We start from the raw sequence: 19,958 nt of genomic DNA, 5'->3' as shown, positions 1-19,958 counted from the left end.
CCAAGTCAATTGTTTCCTCTCTGGTTGTATTTTGCCTTTATTGATTCCTTGCTGGAGGCAGAAGGAAATCTTTTCGATGGTGATGTTGTGTATGTGTGTGTTTCTGTTTGTGCTTGTGACACTTTGCTTGTAATCACCGTAACTGAAAAAGTCTATGGTGGGTCAACTTCGTACTTGGCATGTGAATCCGTTTTATCGAGTACAAGTACCCAATGTTTTTTCTGTGAAGATCAATGGTCATTTGGGGTCAACATCCCAAGTCAAAGTCTGAAAACTTTGAAAGCAGCATAACTTGAAAAGTATATCTTTGTTGAACTTTATACATGGTATGCAGATCCAGCTTGGTGAGTACAAGAACCCTTTTGAAATTGGTGGTCAAAGGTCAATGCTGTCAACATTTAACTCAAAAATGTGGAAAACACAACTCAAGAAGTGCATCTGTGTTTAAATATCATACTTTGTATGTAGCTTGGTGAGTGCAAGAACCCTATGAATTGGTAGAGGTCAACAGGTGTTAAAAGTATGAACCCTTTCAAACATGATAACTCCAAAATTAAAGCTACAATTAATCTGTGAATTCTCCAATGCAATGATTGGATTGGACAATGACCGGATTAATCAAGTTCTGTTTAGTTTGTGAATTGGCTCTTTAGGTCTTCAACAAAACACAGTATTCCAGGAAAGTCTTGCTTAAAACACACTCGGGCTCAGGGCCTTCCACTTGCGAGCTTCGAGGGGTCGACAGGTTATCTCAAGTGGTGGAAAAGAAGAAAAGGTGGCTCAAGGGGTCCTAAATGGTCATAAAGTTGGCCTTTTTCTCTGTGATTAATTCTAGATGACTTTTACTTTGGCAGTAGTGACAATATTTTACGATGTATAAACAATGTCATGTAGAGCTCTCATTCATTAATGACAATTATTAAAGGGTGACAGCTGATTTGCTGGCAGGGTTAACACGTTCGTTAGCCCTTTTTTCAATAGAGATACTTAAGTAACTCAACACATTCACAGACGTTTAATCGAGACGACTTAAATTGGAGGTGACCCCAAATCTCTGCACAAATCTGCGCGATACTTGGGTCAAAACCTTGTTCTAAAAAGTGGCATTGTTTCTGGGGATGGAATGCTGCCGGTGAGTGATGACGCACCGTCCATAACGCCAGTTAAACTGACAAAAATGACCTTAACCATCACTGCCATATGTAACGGTGGCAGTTTTTATGTTCACCATAGACGTGTTCGTCGTTTTCTAACAAAGCTGGCTATCGTCATTCCGCATACATTCTCATTTTTGCCGCTTATCGTTCGGCAGAGATGAACCAATTATTACGAAGAATTCCGATTAAGCAGATCACCATATAATATTCAGGGTATACTCGTTACTTAAGACAGCATCAAACTACAATTCTTGTGTAATTGTCATAACACATTTTGGCGTAATCGACATTATTTTGTTATAACATGAATAGTAGTTAAATGCTTGAATCACAAAACTCTCAAACTAGAAAATTGGTTCGTTTGAGCTAGTAAGCTGCCCTAGGCTCCTAGCTATGGTAACTATCAGTTTCTGGAAAGCATTTGTGTCAGAAGAGTTTAGTTTGAGAAATGTTCGCCAAAACAGTGCGATCTATTTGCCATGACTGGAGTTATTGCTGTATCGCTGATCTCGAAAGTTTACCAGGATTGGAGTACACTCCTGTTTTTCGTATGGAGGAACGGCTGGCATTCCGTCTCCAATTTTCATCATCATCTGAAACAACAGAGGATATTGCTACTCCTAGAGCCCCATGGACACTGCCAAGTTTAGATGCTTCAGTGACATCATCCTTATCAGTAACATCTTGTTGATTGCTCACCCGTGAAGGTGATTCATCGGAATTTACAGTACCATCTGAACTGAAAATGTTATCTATGTCATCGTCCTCGTCTTTTCCCCACATTCTGTGGTCCGTATAAGATGGTTGACAGGTGACCACCAGTCAGCACCCAGAACATCATTGTCGTTAGATTTGTGACTTTCTGTACCACTTCAGTCTGGTTCAGGGATTGACTGTGAACCAGAAACGAGGTCTCTACTCACGATTTAGAGTCGATCAAGTCTCTTCCATGCAATGTCTTTGTGCTGCCATCATCTATGAGAAGCTCAACTACATACACGTCACCTTCCGGATAAGGACGCCCAAAAACTCCATATGGAGTACCATCCCAAAATATTGTAATTTATTTCGGCCTCTTAGTTTTCTTTCTTGGTGTAAACTCGTGACCCGATGGCTAAGCCATCGGTTGACGTCTCATGTTCACGCTTACGTCGTTCTACTCCTTCTGAACTTTGGCTGCCGCAATATCTGTCCTGAAGTTCTCATGGTGGTTCTCCATTCATGTCTCCAACTGACGATTCAATAAGAAACATAAGCAAACTTCTACTTTTGATAAAATGCATTACAAATTCACAGAAATGTTCACCATTGTGAAGATATAAGATTCTGTTAACAGACTTGATTTACTGATTTTGAGAAAATGTAGGACACACTTAAAAATTTGCAAAAGACAGACGGGTCCAACTTCTGTGAAAATATCGAGCAACCCAACCAGGAGCCATCCATCACATATCTGAACTTTTGCCCTAGAAGCACCATTAAGGGAACATGGAATCAAATCTCCGATTTAGGTCTTACTCTCGGAGATTATTAAATTAAATCAGTTAAAATAGAGGGAGCCCTAACAAAGACCTGATAAATTCTGTTGTTGAGAAAACAACAATATGTTATGTGTAAACGTAAGTTGGACTGACGTTTCGATCCTACCAGGATCTTCTTCAGAGGCTGAATGACAAGTAACATAGGTGAAAAATACACGCACAGAATACAGACAGGCTAATGAGCAGGGTGAACACAAGGAGTTAGATGTAAGAGGATTAGTAGACAGGGGATGGAGAGAAGAAAGAAACCAACATGGGGAAGAGGAGAGGTCGGAGATAAACTGTAGGGGGACAAGGAGAGGGTAAAGGGAAGAGGGTAGGGAATTAACTAGAGAAGGACAAAAACAGAAAGTTTTGGAGGGGGGGGGGAGGGGTGGAAGAGAGCTATGAGAAGAGGGGTGGCAGGGGGTATAAGAAGAGATTTAAGGGGGAGCAGAAGAAAGATTTGCCATGTCCTTCCTGAATGATGAGCCCATGAGGTTGAATGGTGCGAAGGCGTTGCATCCAGAGTCTCTCTCTACTGATTGGTGCTAGGTCAGGACGGCTACTTAAGGATTTAATCCCCTGTAGGTACATGTCATTAATGGTATGGTTGGGAAGGTTAAAGTGTTCTCCAAGGTCTCAGTCTTCATGGTATTGACTGTGGACCTGTGACCATGTAACCGCTTCTTAAGAATGGTTTTGGTTTCACCAACATACTAGATGCCACAAACTCTACAAGAAATGAGGTATATGACAAAAGAGGTTGTGCAAGTGATGTGACCCTTAGTCTTGTGTGTGAGTTGGGTGCTGTGGCTGGTGATGGAATTGGATTCCATAATGTGGTGGCTGCAGACGATGCATCTTTTTGTCCTTCACTGCCAATGTAGATGATCTGGATAGGGAGCGAACTCTTTGAATGGCTTCACGCACTCTTCTGGCACTATGGCCCCTGGCAGTAAGGTGTTTTTCCTAAACATCTGTATGACGAATGAAATAGGAATTGTTAGAACATATGCGAAGAAGACGAAGTGCTTGACTGTACGGCAATTCCAGACTTGCAGTGGCGGGGATAGTAGCTAGAAGAATGGAGATACTGGTGGGTGTCTGTGGGCTTGGTGTATATGTCAATAGAGAGAGAACCGTGCTCCTTGCGAACAGTCACATCGAGGAAGTTAAAATGTTGGTGAGAGTAATCAGAGGTGAATTTAATGGTGCTGTGGATGTTGATGAGACGGATGGAGGTGCTGTGTAGTCGCAGTGGCGGACTGGCCACACGGGCACTTGGGCAATGCCCGGTGGGCCGGTGGCCCGATGGGCCGGTGGGATGGGGAGCCTGGTACAATTTACAGCCCATTTTCAGAGTAGTTAATAGAATATACAGACGGGCTGTGTAGAAATACATTTTTAAGTGTGGGAATTAGTCATGTACAGACTGTCCTCGATCTCTGCTGCTACAAGGTGCTCCTCAAGTTGAACCTTTTCACCGATGCTTACAAGAGCATTGGGCTTGCCTACAATCTGCTGGTAACGCTACCTGTGTCACAAGTGGCATGTGAACGTTCTTTCTCTGCCTTGAAGAGAATATAATACCGTTGAGAAGTAAAATGACACAAGAACATCTGGAGGCGTTCATATTGATGTCTGTGGAAAAAAAGGATCTTGGTCAAACTTGACATTAACATTATTATTGATGGTGTGGCTGTCAGAAGCAGCGAACTGCGTAGGCTCCTACTCTCGTAGACATGACATTATACTCGTGTTATTAAACATATATGTTTTAGTGGATTTTATTTAGGTGTTTCTCAATTTTATGAAGCACGTTGTCACAAAAATGCTTGATAAACTAATTAAAATCCAGTCTAAAACATAATTTTTTTCGCCTATTTTTGTTAACGTTTTAAACTTTCCTCAGTTTAATCGAGTGTTGCTTCTGGAATTATGTTTGGGTCTTTTTTTAAAGTATTATTGTATAACCTACAAAATTTAGAAATATAGCACCATTTTGAATCTAGGCATGCCTTAACTTCAAAAAAAATCTCCCTCCCCTTGGACCCCTCCCCCAGGACGGCGATCACTAGTACTTAGTAACATATCAATGAATAATGGGCCGGTCTAGGTGAAAAATGCCCGGGCCGGTTTTAAGACCCAGTTCCCCCCTGTGTGTAGGACTCGGTTCCACACTCTCTGGAGTCCTGGAGGGAGTATTCCTAGTGCTGGTTGGTGTTTAACTATTGTTAAAACAGTATGACAGCGCAAGGTGGAACAGAAGACCTACTGTTGCATGTTCAAGTGTTGATTAATTTATGTCGAGTAATTTGGTTGCTTCGGCACATTATGTAGTCAGCACAACGGATCACCATTCAAGTACCGATCATTCATTGTGGAAGCTGTTCTAGCAGACTTTGTGTCTAGATTTAGTGAGTGTACGAGAAGCCTACTGTTAGAGTAAGAAGGCCTGGATAGGGCCATGGTCGAGTGATTACATGATTCATGTAACCCGAGTAACTCCGAGCTACTGTTCCATTGGATGTTAGTAGGGTGAAGCATGCGTGGGTTACTAATTATTATTTATTTCTGGAAATATGAATTCAGTGGCTGATTTTCTCGAAAGTTGGTCGAATTTTGTCTTTTTCAATGACCTATAGTTGTATCGCCATTTTTTGGAACTCATAACAGCCACCACCATCCCACCTCATGAGTCCACCTTTTTTTCCAGCGTTTTCCTCCGCTGGATGTTCCTGACGCAATTCCTTTCATTATACCTGGGTGAAGAATATGTTTCTATTTTGACAAATTAAACAAGGTTGTTGCTTTCTTGAACTTTGCTCAATGATCAAAGTGCATCAGATGAAACACTGATGTGTAACTTAAGTGTTTTATGAAGTTAAATTGATACCATGTACATATGTATCGGCTGATTAGTCACGGTTGACTAACAGCTAAATACGTGCGTCATTGGTTCTTTCATTCTCTAGGTAGCAAAGTCCAAAGAGAAGACCAGGACAGCAGTGTCAGTCCTTATTGTGAACTATCACGAATGAGAAAACAGCTGCCTGTATATCTGGGTAGTAAATTAACATGGCTCAGGTTGACGGAGCATCAGCTTCGACCGATGTTGATAAAGCACAACTCCTTGATTCATTTCAAACATTGAAGTCAACTTTACAAGATGGGAGCCAACGAAATAGAGAAGATAAAGAAATGGGTATGGAGCGTGCCGTCAGTATACGTTTTTAGCCTCTTTATTAATACCGATTATTTCCAATGACCTAGGCATAGGTCTAAGGTTTGACCGTATTCACTGTAGGCCTAAGATTAATATTTCTTACAACTCGTAGTCCTACCCAGTCGTCATCAATTTCCAGTAATATAATATTTGCACTTCTCTGCCCAGTAGTTCAACTACAGGCCTAAGCTACTTTCTTTGGATGGCATCATTAATTGGTTTCGATGACAAAAGAACGCCGCAATTGTTTTTTGGTGGAGATCAAGGTCATCTGAGGTCACCAGAGGTAAACATTTTGAAAACTTTGTAAACACAATATGTCAAGTTAGGAAGCATGGATATTTTTTATACTTGGAATGCGGATTCGTTACATTGAATAGATAAACTCAATTGTTTTTGATGTAGGTCAAATATCATCTGGGTCACCAGCAGTCAAACTCTGAAAACCTTTTAAACATGATATCTCATAACAGAAATCAGCACATTATTACAAGAGCTATTTCGGGTGAACAAGCAGAAGTACATTTGATAAAAGAAGTCTTGGAAACCACTGTTATTTTTCTTTTTGCTGTCTGGTTAATATAATATAAATACATTTTTGGTAAGCCTGCCACAGTACAGCATTGTAAACACGCTTCAATTAGCTTGCCTCATATTACGTTTATCTCTGTGGAAAATGCTGTTTTATCTATTGGCTTATCTATTGGCTATTGACTAAGCGCACGTTGGAATGAACTTTACTTAAGATGTATATAGTTGTAACTGTTGCGCATACAGCAAATATACATTTTGAATAGGGCAGTCACAGAGGTGTGTCTAATTTCATTATTAATATTTATTACCACAGTACAGCATTGCATATATTCTTCAATGACTTGCAAAATTTAGCTTGCCACATATTACATTTATCTCGGTGGAGAGTGCTGTTTTATCTATTGGCTTATTTATTGGCTATTGACTTAGTGTACGCTGGAATGAAATTTACTCTAGATGTAAATGTAACTACATGTTACGCCTACAGTAAATATAACTTTTGAAAAGGCAATCACAGAGCTGTGTCTAAATTAAATATTAATATTTATGTTTAAATAAATATGAGTTATGTATCCAGTACAATTACCTGAAACTGCAAATAGAATTGTCTTAAAACAATGATGTTTTACACTTTCAATTATTTGGCCCGAATTTTTGACGTGGGGGGGGGGGGGGGGGAGGATTTTAAGATTACCATACATATCAATCACAAGAAGAATTTGGGAAGATTCTTGGTTTTTATGAAACATTGGAAATTTGTAATTATTTTAAAGGCACATGCATACCATTCTTTTAGCTACAATGCATCTAGTGATAGTTCAGTGATCTTGCCTGTTGTACAGTGCCAAAATCTGAAACTCGTGCAGTTGTATAGAAGGGTCACTTTACCTCTGCAAAATACTAGTAAACCTGAGATTTCTAATCTATATATCCTTTAGCCCTATCCCACTCTACACATGAGACCTTCCGCTTCCAGGTTTGCCAGTCCCTGGACAGGAATGTAACCCTGTGACCAATATAACTATATATATAATATATAGTTATATTAATATATATATATATAGCTGTATATATATAGCTGTATATATATATATATATATATCTGATTTGTTAAGGTACTGTAACCCTGTATCATGCATGATCTGTTTGTGTCCTAACTACTGTATCTATCTCTTACAGATTTCAATGACCTCCTTGGTTCCACCGGTGGTCCACTAATCAGGGCATATGCAACTGCCTTCAGGGAGTGAGTTTAATTGCCATAGAAGGAGGATATTGCTTGGGGTGATGGGAGGGCAAAGCTTATTTCCACCTCAAAGGCACTTTGGGACACACTTTTTCGGCCCATGTTTTGTGGGACCCAATATTTTTGGGATCATTTGGGTCTACATTTTGTAGGGTTTAATCTGTAGGGGAGGGGGGGGGGGCCTAAATGTATTTGAGCCACTTTGTTTGGGCTGGATATTTTTCGGACCATTTAGGCGCAAAAGGTTATTTTGGGGAAGGACCAACATTTTTAATTTGCAATACCGCCACAGATAATATCCAAACTTGGTATACAGTTGTTGGTTTATTATTATTATTATTATTACCCCGTTATTTATATAGCGCATAATCCAGAAGTTCTATGCGCTTTGTACTTAACCCAGGTCATTGGTAACTTGTCACACCTACACTCCAAAGTGTGCACAATTCAAACAATATCTCCTGGGGCACCACAGCCACGTGTCCTCTGGGGGACTTCCCATAGGGTGCAGCCACAAACCGGCGCACGCAACTATATTATTTACAAGTCACCTCGCATTTCCCCATTTATACACCTGGGTGAAGGACACAACGCAATAATCTGGCCAGGGCTCGCACCTGTTATCCTTAGATCACAAGTCCACTGCCCTAACCACTTGACCATAACTGTTACTTGTGGGCATAAATATTATGATATTGTGTGATAACATACAACACTTTAATATTTCACTATGTAAGAAAATATAGTATTCGTTGTATTTTCTTTGGAGGGGAGGGGGAGGGGTGTAACAGTTGTGTACCACTACCAGAATTTGGTAATTTACCAAATATCAGAATTAAGCTCTCTCATGATAGTAATTCATTAAGTTTCTCTTTATTTCAGTTTGAAAGTTGGGACCAGAAGTGCTTTTGAATCATTGTTTGAAAAGTTCTTTCATGATCCCGATGTACGAGATTGCTTTGACGAACTGCTAGAGTTGGAGGTAAAGTACTTTCTTCAATAAGGTGTAAGGTGTACCTTGTATTGTGTATTAAATGTAATAGAAAGGGTATTTTATTCCAAATACTTTATTGACATACTAAGAGAAAGAAAATACCACACAAGGAAACCCTCACCATGAGTCCAATATAGTTGTATCAGTTTGCTTAGAGAATAATATAAACATTAATGAGTGGAATTAACATGGCAAACCAAGAATACTGTTTCTTAGAAATTGTATGCACAATTCATAAAACAAAAAGGAAAAGGGAATAGTTTCTGTTGTAGGTTCTCAAGAGATGGCATGTGGGCCAAGTGTGGCCTACAATATATTTCAACCCAGATTCTTGCACTAATCAGGTGGACAGACCCTCCAGGTCGTAGGCCTGGGCAACCTACTGCCCTAGCCTGCTCATTGTTCAATCTAGATATGGTGAGATCTTAGTACTCTTTCCCTCTTTGCTACCACCAATGTTCTCTCTGGCCCTCGTATAAATTTAATCGAAACCCCTGGTATATTAAGGTATTGTAGGGCAGAACATTGCAGCTAGGACAGCAAAGAAACATACATAACATAATACTGTGGGTGGAATAGGACACCTACAGGGTCAGAAAGTAAAGGCAATTGTTACTCAGAGCTGAACCTTGGTGGGTAGCACAGCACAAGGCAGTGTATAGGTTAGGCAGTATAGTGCAGGATAGGTTTATTCCCCGAAGAGCAGGGACATTACAAAGCATTGTCATTACTTGATACATACTTAGCTTACATGCTGTTGGTTACATGTTGCTTTTAAGACCACTAGCAACTACTGTACTGACGTGAACTTGTTCAGGGAAATTCAGTGAAGCGCATTGCATTAAAACGCATGGTCGGTGAGTTGAAGAACATTGACAGGGTAGTTCAAAACAATGCAGAATAGTGTGAGACATGACGTGTAGTGAATGCGCACTGGAAGTCGCAGTACATCGCAGATCATTACACTACATAAGGTGCAGAACATTTTGCAGAATGATTCAGAACAGTGCATAAATGTTTGAGACTATACAATCCAGAGACCATACCCCAGTAGTGCAGTATCGTGTATGGTATAGTGTGTCTCAAATCAGAACAGTTGGATGATTGCAAAGTAAAGTAGTGGAAGTTAATACAGGGAAGTTCAGCATAGAGTAACACAGCAATAGTGCAAAATATGATAGGCTTCTTGTCACTCAGCACAGGACTATAACATTAAAGAAATACGAAAAAATAAATTATTGTCATCTGCAATTTGCGAATTTCCGTCGCAGCCTTCATTGTAGAGATGGCAAAGGTAAGAATATGGCATGCCATGTTGGGCTTCATGGCTTTTTCGACATCCTCCGACCAAAGGTCAATGGGGCAGCATTCATTTCGCAAGAGTGGCAGCCTAAACATTAGGTCCTCAAAAGTTTGTAGGTCCTGTAGGGAAAAAAATCGTAAAACATGCTTTGGTCTCAAACAAATCTGGAATTTCATTTGTTTAGAAGCGTGACAACTATGACTAATGGTTACTGATCACTTTAATTTGCATCCTAAAGAAGAAAAACAGCCTCATTCTGTGTCAATGTTTCTTTAACATGCATTTATCACACTATGTAAATATGAGTTATAATTATCTTTACAACTAAAATCATTTTTTTTTTCAGGATGAATGGGATGAATCATTGCTAAAATGTGATCAGAGAATGGTGAAAAGTACGGTAACTGAGGCAAAAGTTGGTTCCAGAGGCCCAGTCGATGTGACCCTTGTTGATGGTCGAACAGAAAAGTAATTCATTTCACACATTTGGAATAGGTTGGTTTATGGGGGACAGGACGTAATTAAATAAAGAATGAATTTCGTCGTGGTCAGTTATGGTTTGTCATCTAGTCTGACATGCAGCATGCATACTTGTTATTTATGGTTAAGCTCAAACGTAATACCAAGTGGCAAGTCTCACAGTACTGATAGAGTATATACTTGTCAAAGTTAGTCTTACAGATGTTCAGTTTGTAAGATTCATACATCCAGCGGCATAGCCAGAGGAAGCATTGGGGTGGGTTTGCACGGTGAGCAGAAGGCAAAGTACCCTCAACACGAAGTTTCGAGTTCAAAGCGGGGACAGTACCTCTCACCCTTAGAACCCCTCCCCAAATTGATATCAGTCAAATTGTGTGATCCCCACCTCTAACATCTGAAGGCATAACAGAGGGTACAGCCTACATGTTGTAATGAATTGTCATACCCATTCAAGCGTTAAGTAAACTTAAATTCTCTTATTAAAAAGTGTATAGATAATTGGCTTTGCCACCTCATATGAACAAGGCTGGCTACGTACCTGACTTTAATGCCTTTGAAGTTAGTCCTGGGTGATGAATGCAATTTGTAAAGCTGTTTCCAAAGTGTGGAGTGTTATAGACAAATGCATTTGTCAAGATTGAATTTAATACTATTTATGATAGAAAAATAGAATTTCATGAATATGTGTGCTCACAAATTCACATTCTAATTTGTAATCACGAAACAGTTATGTTTCATTTAAGCTAAATATGAAACAAAATTTGAAAGTGCTGATCTGTTCATATGCTTTTATAAATGTGTTGCATAATATATGTAAAGTATCTAGGCTTCAAAATGTTGTGGATCGAACTGAAGTCATATATTACTGCCGCTATCGTTTCATTTCGTTACGAACTCTAGGAAAGTTAGTTAGTTCTTTCAATTGCAAATAACATTACATTAAATAAAGTTCTTGTTAGGTTTGGAAAACTTGTCGAGCAGATTCAGTCGGCCACTATAAAATTGCATGTTCAGCTCAAAATGAAAGCTGAAATAAATTGGAAAATGAATCTGAAACGAGCGAGGCATGGCGCAGAAAGGAGTGTTTAACTGGGAATAACTATCTCTTGTTCCAGACAAACCACTCTGTCCGACTTCCTGACAGGGGAGAATAGCATCCTCTTGGTCCTTCTCCGGCATTCTCAATGACCCCCGTGACGTCAGCACCTGTCTGCTCTACAGGAGCAGGCAGATGTGCTCAAAGGACTCAACTGTAAGGTAATCTTCATATCCTTTGGTCCACCTGATGGAGTCAGACAGTGGATCGACGCAACAGGTTGTCAATTTGATGTACTTAGCGACAAAAAACGAGAGGTGAGTTAATTAAGAGAACTTGATTCTTCCTTGAGTATTGTTTTTCAAGCAAACTAACAGCCTGCTGATATATCCGTCCACCCGTCCCTGAGCATCTCCTGCACGCCCCCCCCCCGGCCAACAAGAAAAAAATATTTAAAATTTGCCCCGCCACCCTATAACTGATGATTACATAGTATATACCTGCTGAATGCTTGCCTATAACTGGCCCTTTTATCCAACTGCTTACAGTACATATGTTAAAGAGAAGCTTTCCCATATCGTATAGTAACATTATTTAAGCCTGTTATAAACTATTCATGATTCATGGCAGTTCAAAAATCAAACAATCTGCAAAACAACATGAATTATAGCAAATAATTTATCTTTGTTTTGATCTGTTTCTAAATTTAACAAAAAAAAAACTTCACACAAAACTTGACATATTTCTGATGAAAATTTCTATATTCTGTTGTTTCGATTGTTGAATATTTGTTCTTTCTCTCGCAAATGTCACCGTGCTATACTCATTAAAAGTCTTTCATCGGAAAATACTAGCAATCTATCAATTTTCAAATTTGAGAAAAAAAAACGAAACGTCGAATATGGCTCTAAGCCGACTGAAAATATGCACAGAGAAATTGAGGAAAGCCGTAGTTGTAATTAAAAAAAATCTTTTGTATCAGAATTAACAGAATATCATTTAATAGGAACCAAAGACAATAATAGTAATTAATTAAGAGTTAATTCAATATTCTTCGTCTCAATTTTTATATACATTTTCTTAATTATTACTTGGGGGGGGGGGGGAGACTGACATAGGGGATTATTGTTAATATTGTTCCATAAATTTACAACACTGGAAATAATTTATACTATTCAATGATGAAAATGGAATGGAATGGAAAATGGGATTGATGGAGACAGTTCGTCTCCAGGCAGGGAAAATTATCGCGTTAATTGGTTAGGAAAAAAATCCTTTTTGTTTCATGAATGATACAATATTTTTTTCGTGGTGAAAGACAACATTTTGTTTGGATAAGAATTGTACTGGAAAATTTCATCAATTTGCTTTTCTTTAAGGGTTGACATGAAGCAAAAAACAAGAAAACCTCACTTCCTTTCAGAAATCATTCAGTTGGAGTTTTTCATATGCAATACCCTCAGCTTGGGCAACAAACTTTATTGGAATTATTTAATTTCAATCTATGAATTATTTATGGGACATTAATTTGTACTTTAATGGTTGCTTCCCTCGATCCTCTTTCACTGGGACCACACGGAAAAAAAAAGTTTAAAACGTTTAAAAAAAAAATTATAAAAAAAAACGTTTTGGAAATATTTTGTGTTTTTGTTCAATCATTCATGTATCCATTTCATAATATTTTCCTTTGTTTTCAGATTTACTACTCAGTCGGGCTTCAAGAATCAGCTTCGAGTTCATGGAATTCAAAGGCCATCTTTCCCCATGCTAACTCAGTGGCCACAGTTCCGAAGACTCATCCTATTTACCATGTCGATGATCTGTTACAGGTAAACGAGAGTGGAACAGCTTAGTAGCGTTATATATACTGACCCTCTTGTGTAACTATAACGGGGTAATTATATTTGTTAAAGAGAATGCAAACAGAAAACATTGTCGTACCATGTTTGATAGCAGGTGATGGGGTTGAAGTTTTGAGCAGTTATTAAGGAATTGTTTTGTCCATTCTTGGAGATACCATGTACAAGTCTAAACATTACATCCCCAAATAGCCCTCGGTGATGCAATTTGACTTCTATTTCATTAATTACATTATTTCCTGTTGTTAGTAGAGGCCGTGTTTGCAAATATTACAGGTAGAAACATCATGGGTGTTAATGAATCTATGTACAGTTGGTGTTGCTTTAACAACTGTTATATATATCATCTCCACCAAAACAGAAAAAGCCCCCCCCCCCCCAACCAAAAAAAAAAGCTAAACAAAAACCTCCAAGTGTAAATAGGATGTCACACATGGTGGGAGATGGATGTTGATCGCCTGACGTGACTGTTTGAACATGATTTCTAACAATAGACTTGTTTGATTTGTTTGAGGCAATTAGGTTCCCTCACCTCTGTTTCATAAGGTAGAAAAGACCGGCTAGGCTCCCTTCTCCTCTAAGTGACGCAGATTTGAAATCTTATCATGCATGTGCATTGGTTTTCATAGTGATGACTACGATTACATACGAAAACATGGATCTGCTAAATCACGCAAATATAAATCTTAAGCAATTTCTTCCTTTGATAAAAAATGTGTATTAAACTTGCAAAATAAAGTAAAAACATCCAATCAAAAAGCCTTAAGTTCTTTGACAGATGTATGGAGGGGGAGGGGGTTGGGAGGTTGGGGGGGGGGAGGTTGGGGAGGAGTTGTCTATTGGCATGCAATAGTAACACTGTTCAAGGGTATGAAATGGTAAGCTAAGGTAACCAATAACAAGTTTCTACGTGTGCAACAACGTGTAGCAATCTGTATCTCATATACTTCCTAAGTTTCCTTGAAATAATGGCACTGATGTAATCTTTACCAGCTCAAGGCAGTCTAAATATGTTCAATACAAATACAAATGTTTTCATTAATTTAATTCATAACAAGGCGCCTCAAGTTCTTTGACAGATATATGGAAGGGGGGGGGGGAGGAGATTTGTCTATTGGCATGCAATAGTAACATTGTTTTTAACAAGGGTATTAAATGGTAAGCTAAGGTAACCAATAACAAGTTTCTACGTGTGCAACAACGTGTAACAAACTGTATCTCATATACTTACTAAGTTTCCTTGAAATAGAGATATCGATGTAATCTTTACCAGCTCAAGGCAGTCTAAATATGCTCATTGACGAAAGTTGCTCTGTGAGGAGAGGAGGGCGAAGGGGGGGGGGGGAGGAGGAGGGTAGACTTACTTTAGGTAAATATAATAACTTTTTTTGCTGATGATCCTCCTGGAGGCTCACTACGCGTACAACAGAAAAGTTTGGCCTAAGCGTATCATCGGAAAAGGAAACTCATATGGTTTTACTATCTTCCCACGGACCGGTATACTACATTTGTCAAGAAAGATTTTGCAAGCTCGACCAACTCCACTCAAATGTGGGAATACTATAACTGGTTGCAACTAGTTACAGCAGGAAACTTACTATCACTCTTAATGGAATCACTGTAAAAGGAACACAGGGATGCCCACTGACAGTAATGTTTAGTCACACGTTTCCACGCCGAAAACTTTCTAAAACAGTGAAAGTTTATATTTCATGTGAGATATCACATTTACATAGTTAGTTATTGTTATTATTAAACAAAAGTTCAAATAAATGTGGCCCTTGTGTTGGACTATTTTGAAAATGTATCCACGTTGCTCATAGTAAGCCCCTTTTGAATGAACTAAAAGACACCAATTGTTTTATTACTAGCCGGAGGAAAAACTAATCTATGCGATGGTGATGGCACTCAAAAGTTAATAGAAGATTAATTTCATACTTGGAATGTGGATCCGTCCTATTGAGTACAAGACGCCCATTGTTTTCTGTGAAGTTTAAATGGTCATTTGGGTTCAATGAGGTCAACAAAAATTGTGACCGCGATAACTCAAAAAGTACATCTTTGTTGAATTTCATACATTATATGTAGATCCAGCTTGGTGAGTGCAAGAATCCTGTGGAAACTAGTAGAGGTCAAAGATCACATAAGGTCGACAGGCATCAAAAACTGATAAGCCTTTTAAACATAATAAATTCAAAATATGGATATTGAAACATTTTGGTTTAAATTCTATGATGTAAAATCTTTATGAGTGAATGACATGGTTGATGCTCACAACGGATTTCTACAATCTTTTCTGGTTCTCACTTAATTCTTGGACGAATTCAACTCACTTGCTCTATTAGTCAGATAGTTACAGAACTTTGAATTTTGAGCAAATTGTATGACAAGGAATCCAAAAGGTTTTCTTGCTTTGATATTTCAGATTTTATGAATACTGCAGAAAAGCTGCCATACCATCTCAAACTGAGAATAAAACCATGATTCCTGCTTTGAGCTAAACTCTCACTTGTGAACATTTTGAAAAGTGATTCAAGACTGAATTTGTCAACTTTGTATAAAACTTTTCTTCTAATGTTTGTCTTCACAGAATGGGGGAGACATCATTTTGGACAAAGATGGAAACTTTGTATTCGTTCATTGCGGCATTACGCCCATGGATCGTTCACCTGTAGACCAACTCATTGAAACTTTGAAGGTGAGTTGAATCTTGTTCTACAGTAAATATTCACCTGAGGTGAATGCAGTTGATTAGCTTGAGTGCCAGGGGCCCCGGTTCAAGATTCAGAGCTGTTGACCAACTGTGAACCAACTGTGCACTCTCACTTCATCTCGACCTGCACTCGACACCGAGCCCTTAGTCGTGCAGAGCTGGAATATTTTGTTGGGTGGGAGCGCAAATGCTTGATACTGTCTGCCTTGCATGGGGAGGGGGCGGGTTTCCCATTGTCCTGTCCCCTATTAGAAAGTTTGCATGTTAGCACTTGTCAAGTGGCCTTTATCCTGACGAATGAGAACCAATTAAGGCCTGTGATGAGTTTGATAGTATTACCTCGTGTGTTTAAGTGTACCAGTTCATAGTCCAAGGGATTGACCCTGGTACTCTGAACCATTAAAACTCGAGAGTACATCACACTTGGGCACTGGTACTGGAAAATAGTAGTTACATAGTACACCAAAGATTGTACATGGCCAAAAAGTTTAGTGAAATGCAGTATCAAAAATAGTTACGAAGAAAAGTTGAGCCATATATGTGATGCACATATTGTGATATAAAAGCTGGAGAAGTTATTCAGAAAATAATAGTTACATATAATAACAAGGATTGGAGCGTCTGATTTTGTTTACTTAAAATTATCTTTATTTAAATTAAATTAAGGTTTATCAATTTAAATTAAGGTTTTATTTTGTTTTGTTTTGTTTTTTTCTTTCTTTTCTTTCACAGACATTATAAATTGTTTTCAAATGGAAATCTAAGTAACTACAGGAACTAACTTTTGCAAGTCTAAAAATGCATAAAATAACATACAACACTGCATAAATTTATCAAAATTAATTTTACTGTTTCATAATTGAAGGAGTTTCCGCAGGAAAAGGCAGGAGAGAGGAAAAGTGTAAATTGTTAAACAGGTTTCCCGGGAGGATTTTATGAAGGCTAGATTCTAAATCGTTAAAACGTATGAATCTTGTTGGAACTTTACTCGATCTGCGAGGGGTATTTGTTTAACAACGCAACTTTACAAATGTAATTAGGTTATTTAAGTATTTCAGAATATGTCACGTTTATTATAATTTAGTAGCAGTGTCACAGCATATTTTATAACAAATTTGTATAAGTTTTTTTCTTTTTAGTCAAAACATTTCATTTTGAGGAATGACTTTCTTATAGCTTGAAGAAAATTTATATTGTTAAACAGGTTTCCCGGAAGGATTTTATGAAGATTAGGTTCAAAATCGGTAAAACATGTGAATCTTGTTGGAACTTAGCTCATTCTTAGTGGGGTACCTGTTTAATACCAAAAAAAAAAAAAAACATTTCGAATATCTCCTGTTAGAAACCTGATAAAGATCCTATATGAAGTAGAAAGGGGGAAATGGAATTGTTAAGCTTGTTCCCATAGAGATTTTATGAAAGCATTTTTCTAAATCATCGCATGTGAATGTAGCTGGAAGTGACAAACAAATCTTTATGGGTACTCTCTTAACGGAATGCTGTCCATTTTTGCCTTTTACACGTTAAGATAGGGGAAGTTACACACATGCACCCACACACGCACACACACCCACACACACATATATATATATATATATATATATTACCATGCAATTTGAAAAAAAAGAGCTGCTGTACCAATGAGATACCAAAATCTGAGGCAAATTACACCAGGGTAGTTTTATGTAGAAGTCTCTGGTTATGATAAATGTGTAAACTTTTTGAGTATTTGGTCACAGTCCGAGCGTAAAAAGCATTTCAAGATTGTTAACGATTTCGTATCTATTAAACGCAACATTGTGTGATACCAAAGGTTTTGATGGCTTCATTAGGTAGTAAGCTCAATTTGGGGTTGGCTGGATATTGTCAAATAATCTTCAGTTTGAGTCGAATGAGAAATTAGAAAGAAGGTTGTACAGTTTGAATGTCATCTTCTCTGCGGTTGTAATGGACTCTACTAAACTGACATGACAAATGAAAGTATTCATCATGTAAAAACCACTTATATTAAAGTTGAAAATACAACCAATAATTGTATTCTCTCATTCTTCTTTCTCTCATTATTTAATAACAATTATTAAAGTGATGGTTGGTGACGGAGCTGATTTACTAGCTGAATTGAACAAGTTCGTCAATTTTCTTCAATAGAGAGGTAACTCGAGACTAAGATTTGACTCAAGACATGCACAGACATTTAATCGAGACGACTTAAATAGGAAGTGACCCCCTAAATTCTACTCTGATAGCAAGTTCAACCGAAGGTTGGCCAAATTTGCGCGATACACGTGTCAAAACCTTGTTCTAAACCGTAGACCCGGTGGCCTTTGGCATGAAATGCTGCCACTCCGCCGGTGGTTGATTAAGTACAGTCCATAACGCGAGTCAGAATTTCAAAAAGGAACCAAAACCATCACTGCCATAAGTAACGGTGGCAGTTTCTACGTTCATAGTTACGTACACCATAGACAAATGTGTTTTTTGTTTTCTAACATAGTTGGATAGTGCAATCTATTATTCATTCCGCGTACATTCTCATTTTGGCCGCTTATTGTTCGGCAGAAATGAACCATTTATAACAGAGAAATACGATTAAGCAGACCACCATTTAATATTCAGTGTTTATTCGTTACTGAAAACAGAGCATCAAACTTCAATTTTTGTGTAATTGTCATACCATATTTTGGCGTAATTGGCATTGTAACTTTGTTATAAACATGAGCAGTAGTTACATGTTTAAATCACAAACTCTCAAACTAGAAAATTGGTTTGTTTGAGCTAGTAAGCTGCCCTAGGCTCCTAGCTATGGAAACTATCAGTATCTGGCAAGCATTTGTGTCAGAAGAGTTTAGTTTGTGAAATGTTCGCCAAAACAGTGGGATCTATTTGCCATGACTGGAGTTATTGCTGTATCGCTGATCTCGAAAGTTTACCAGGACTGGAGTACACTCCTGTATTTCGTATGGAGGAACGGCTGGCAGTCCGTCTCCAATTTTCATCATCATCATCTGAAACAACTTAGAGGATATTACTACTCCTGCTATTCCTAGAGCCCCATGGACTCTGCCAAGTTTAGATGTTTCAGTGACATCATCCTTATCAGTAACATCTTGTTGATTGCTCACCCGTGAAGGTGATACATCGGAATTTACAGTACCATCTGAACTGAAAATGTTATCTAAATCATCGTCCTCGTCTTTTCCCAACATTCTGTGGTCTGTATAAGATGGTTTACAGGTGACCACCAGTCAGCATCCAGAACATCATTGTCGTTAGATTTGTGACTTTCTGTACCACTTTAATCTGGTTCAGGTATTGACTGTGAACCAGAAACGACATAGGTCTCTACTCACGATTTAGAGTCGATCTTCCGGATAAGGACGCCCAAAAACTCCATATGGAGTAACATCCCAAACTATTGTAATTAATTTCGGCATCCTAGTTTTCTTTCTTGGTGTAAACTCGTGACCCGATGGCTAAGCCATCGGTTGACGTCTCATGTTCACGCTTACGTCGTTCTACTCCTTCTGAACATTGGCTGCCGCAATATCAAGGGCTGTTCTGAAGTTCTCATGGTGGTTCTCCATTCATGTCTCCAACTGACGATTCAATAAGAAACATAAGCAAACTTCTTCTTTTGATAAAATGCATAACAAATTCACAGAAATGTTCACCATTGTGAAGATATAAGATTCTGTTAACAGACTTGATTTACTGATTTTGAGAAAATGTAGGACACACTTAACAAATTACAAAAGACAGACGGGTCCAACTTCTGTGAAAATATCGAACAATCCAACCAGGAGCCATCCATCACATATCTTAACTTTAACCCTAGTAGCACCATTAAGGGAACATGGAATCAAATCTCCGAGTTAGGTCTTACTCTC

General features: G+C 38.4%; 1 protein-coding gene across 2 annotated transcripts in view; it reads left to right on the top strand.

Annotated features, from left to right (window-relative positions):
• Positions 1-5,595: 5,595 nt before the first annotated feature.
• LOC139971844 (uncharacterized) overlaps positions 5,596-19,958 on the top strand; it is a 29,328-nt gene continuing 14,965 nt past the window's right edge. Inside the window, exons 1-8 of one of the 2 annotated variants that reach the window (XM_071978617.1) lie at positions 5,596-5,885; positions 7,620-7,686; positions 8,569-8,668; positions 10,330-10,451; positions 11,579-11,816; positions 13,197-13,328; positions 15,949-16,056; positions 16,804-18,095. In XM_071978617.1, coding sequence (XP_071834718.1) covers positions 5,759-5,885; positions 7,620-7,686; positions 8,569-8,668; positions 10,330-10,451; positions 11,579-11,651 — 489 coding nt within the window. In that variant the 5' untranslated portion in view covers positions 5,596-5,758 and the 3' untranslated portion in view covers positions 11,652-11,816; positions 13,197-13,328; positions 15,949-16,056; positions 16,804-18,095. Of the gene's footprint in view, positions 5,886-7,619; positions 7,687-8,568; positions 8,669-10,329; positions 10,452-11,578; positions 11,817-13,196; positions 13,329-15,948; positions 16,057-16,803; positions 18,096-19,958 lie in introns of those variants that run through there. The other variant, XM_071978616.1, reaches the window with a different exon arrangement.

Source organism: Apostichopus japonicus, chromosome 8 (assembly GCF_037975245.1).
Source record: "Apostichopus japonicus isolate 1M-3 chromosome 8, ASM3797524v1, whole genome shotgun sequence".
NCBI lineage: Eukaryota > Metazoa > Echinodermata > Holothuroidea > Aspidochirotida > Stichopodidae > Apostichopus > Apostichopus japonicus.
This window is presented reverse-complemented; position numbering and strand designations above follow the sequence as displayed.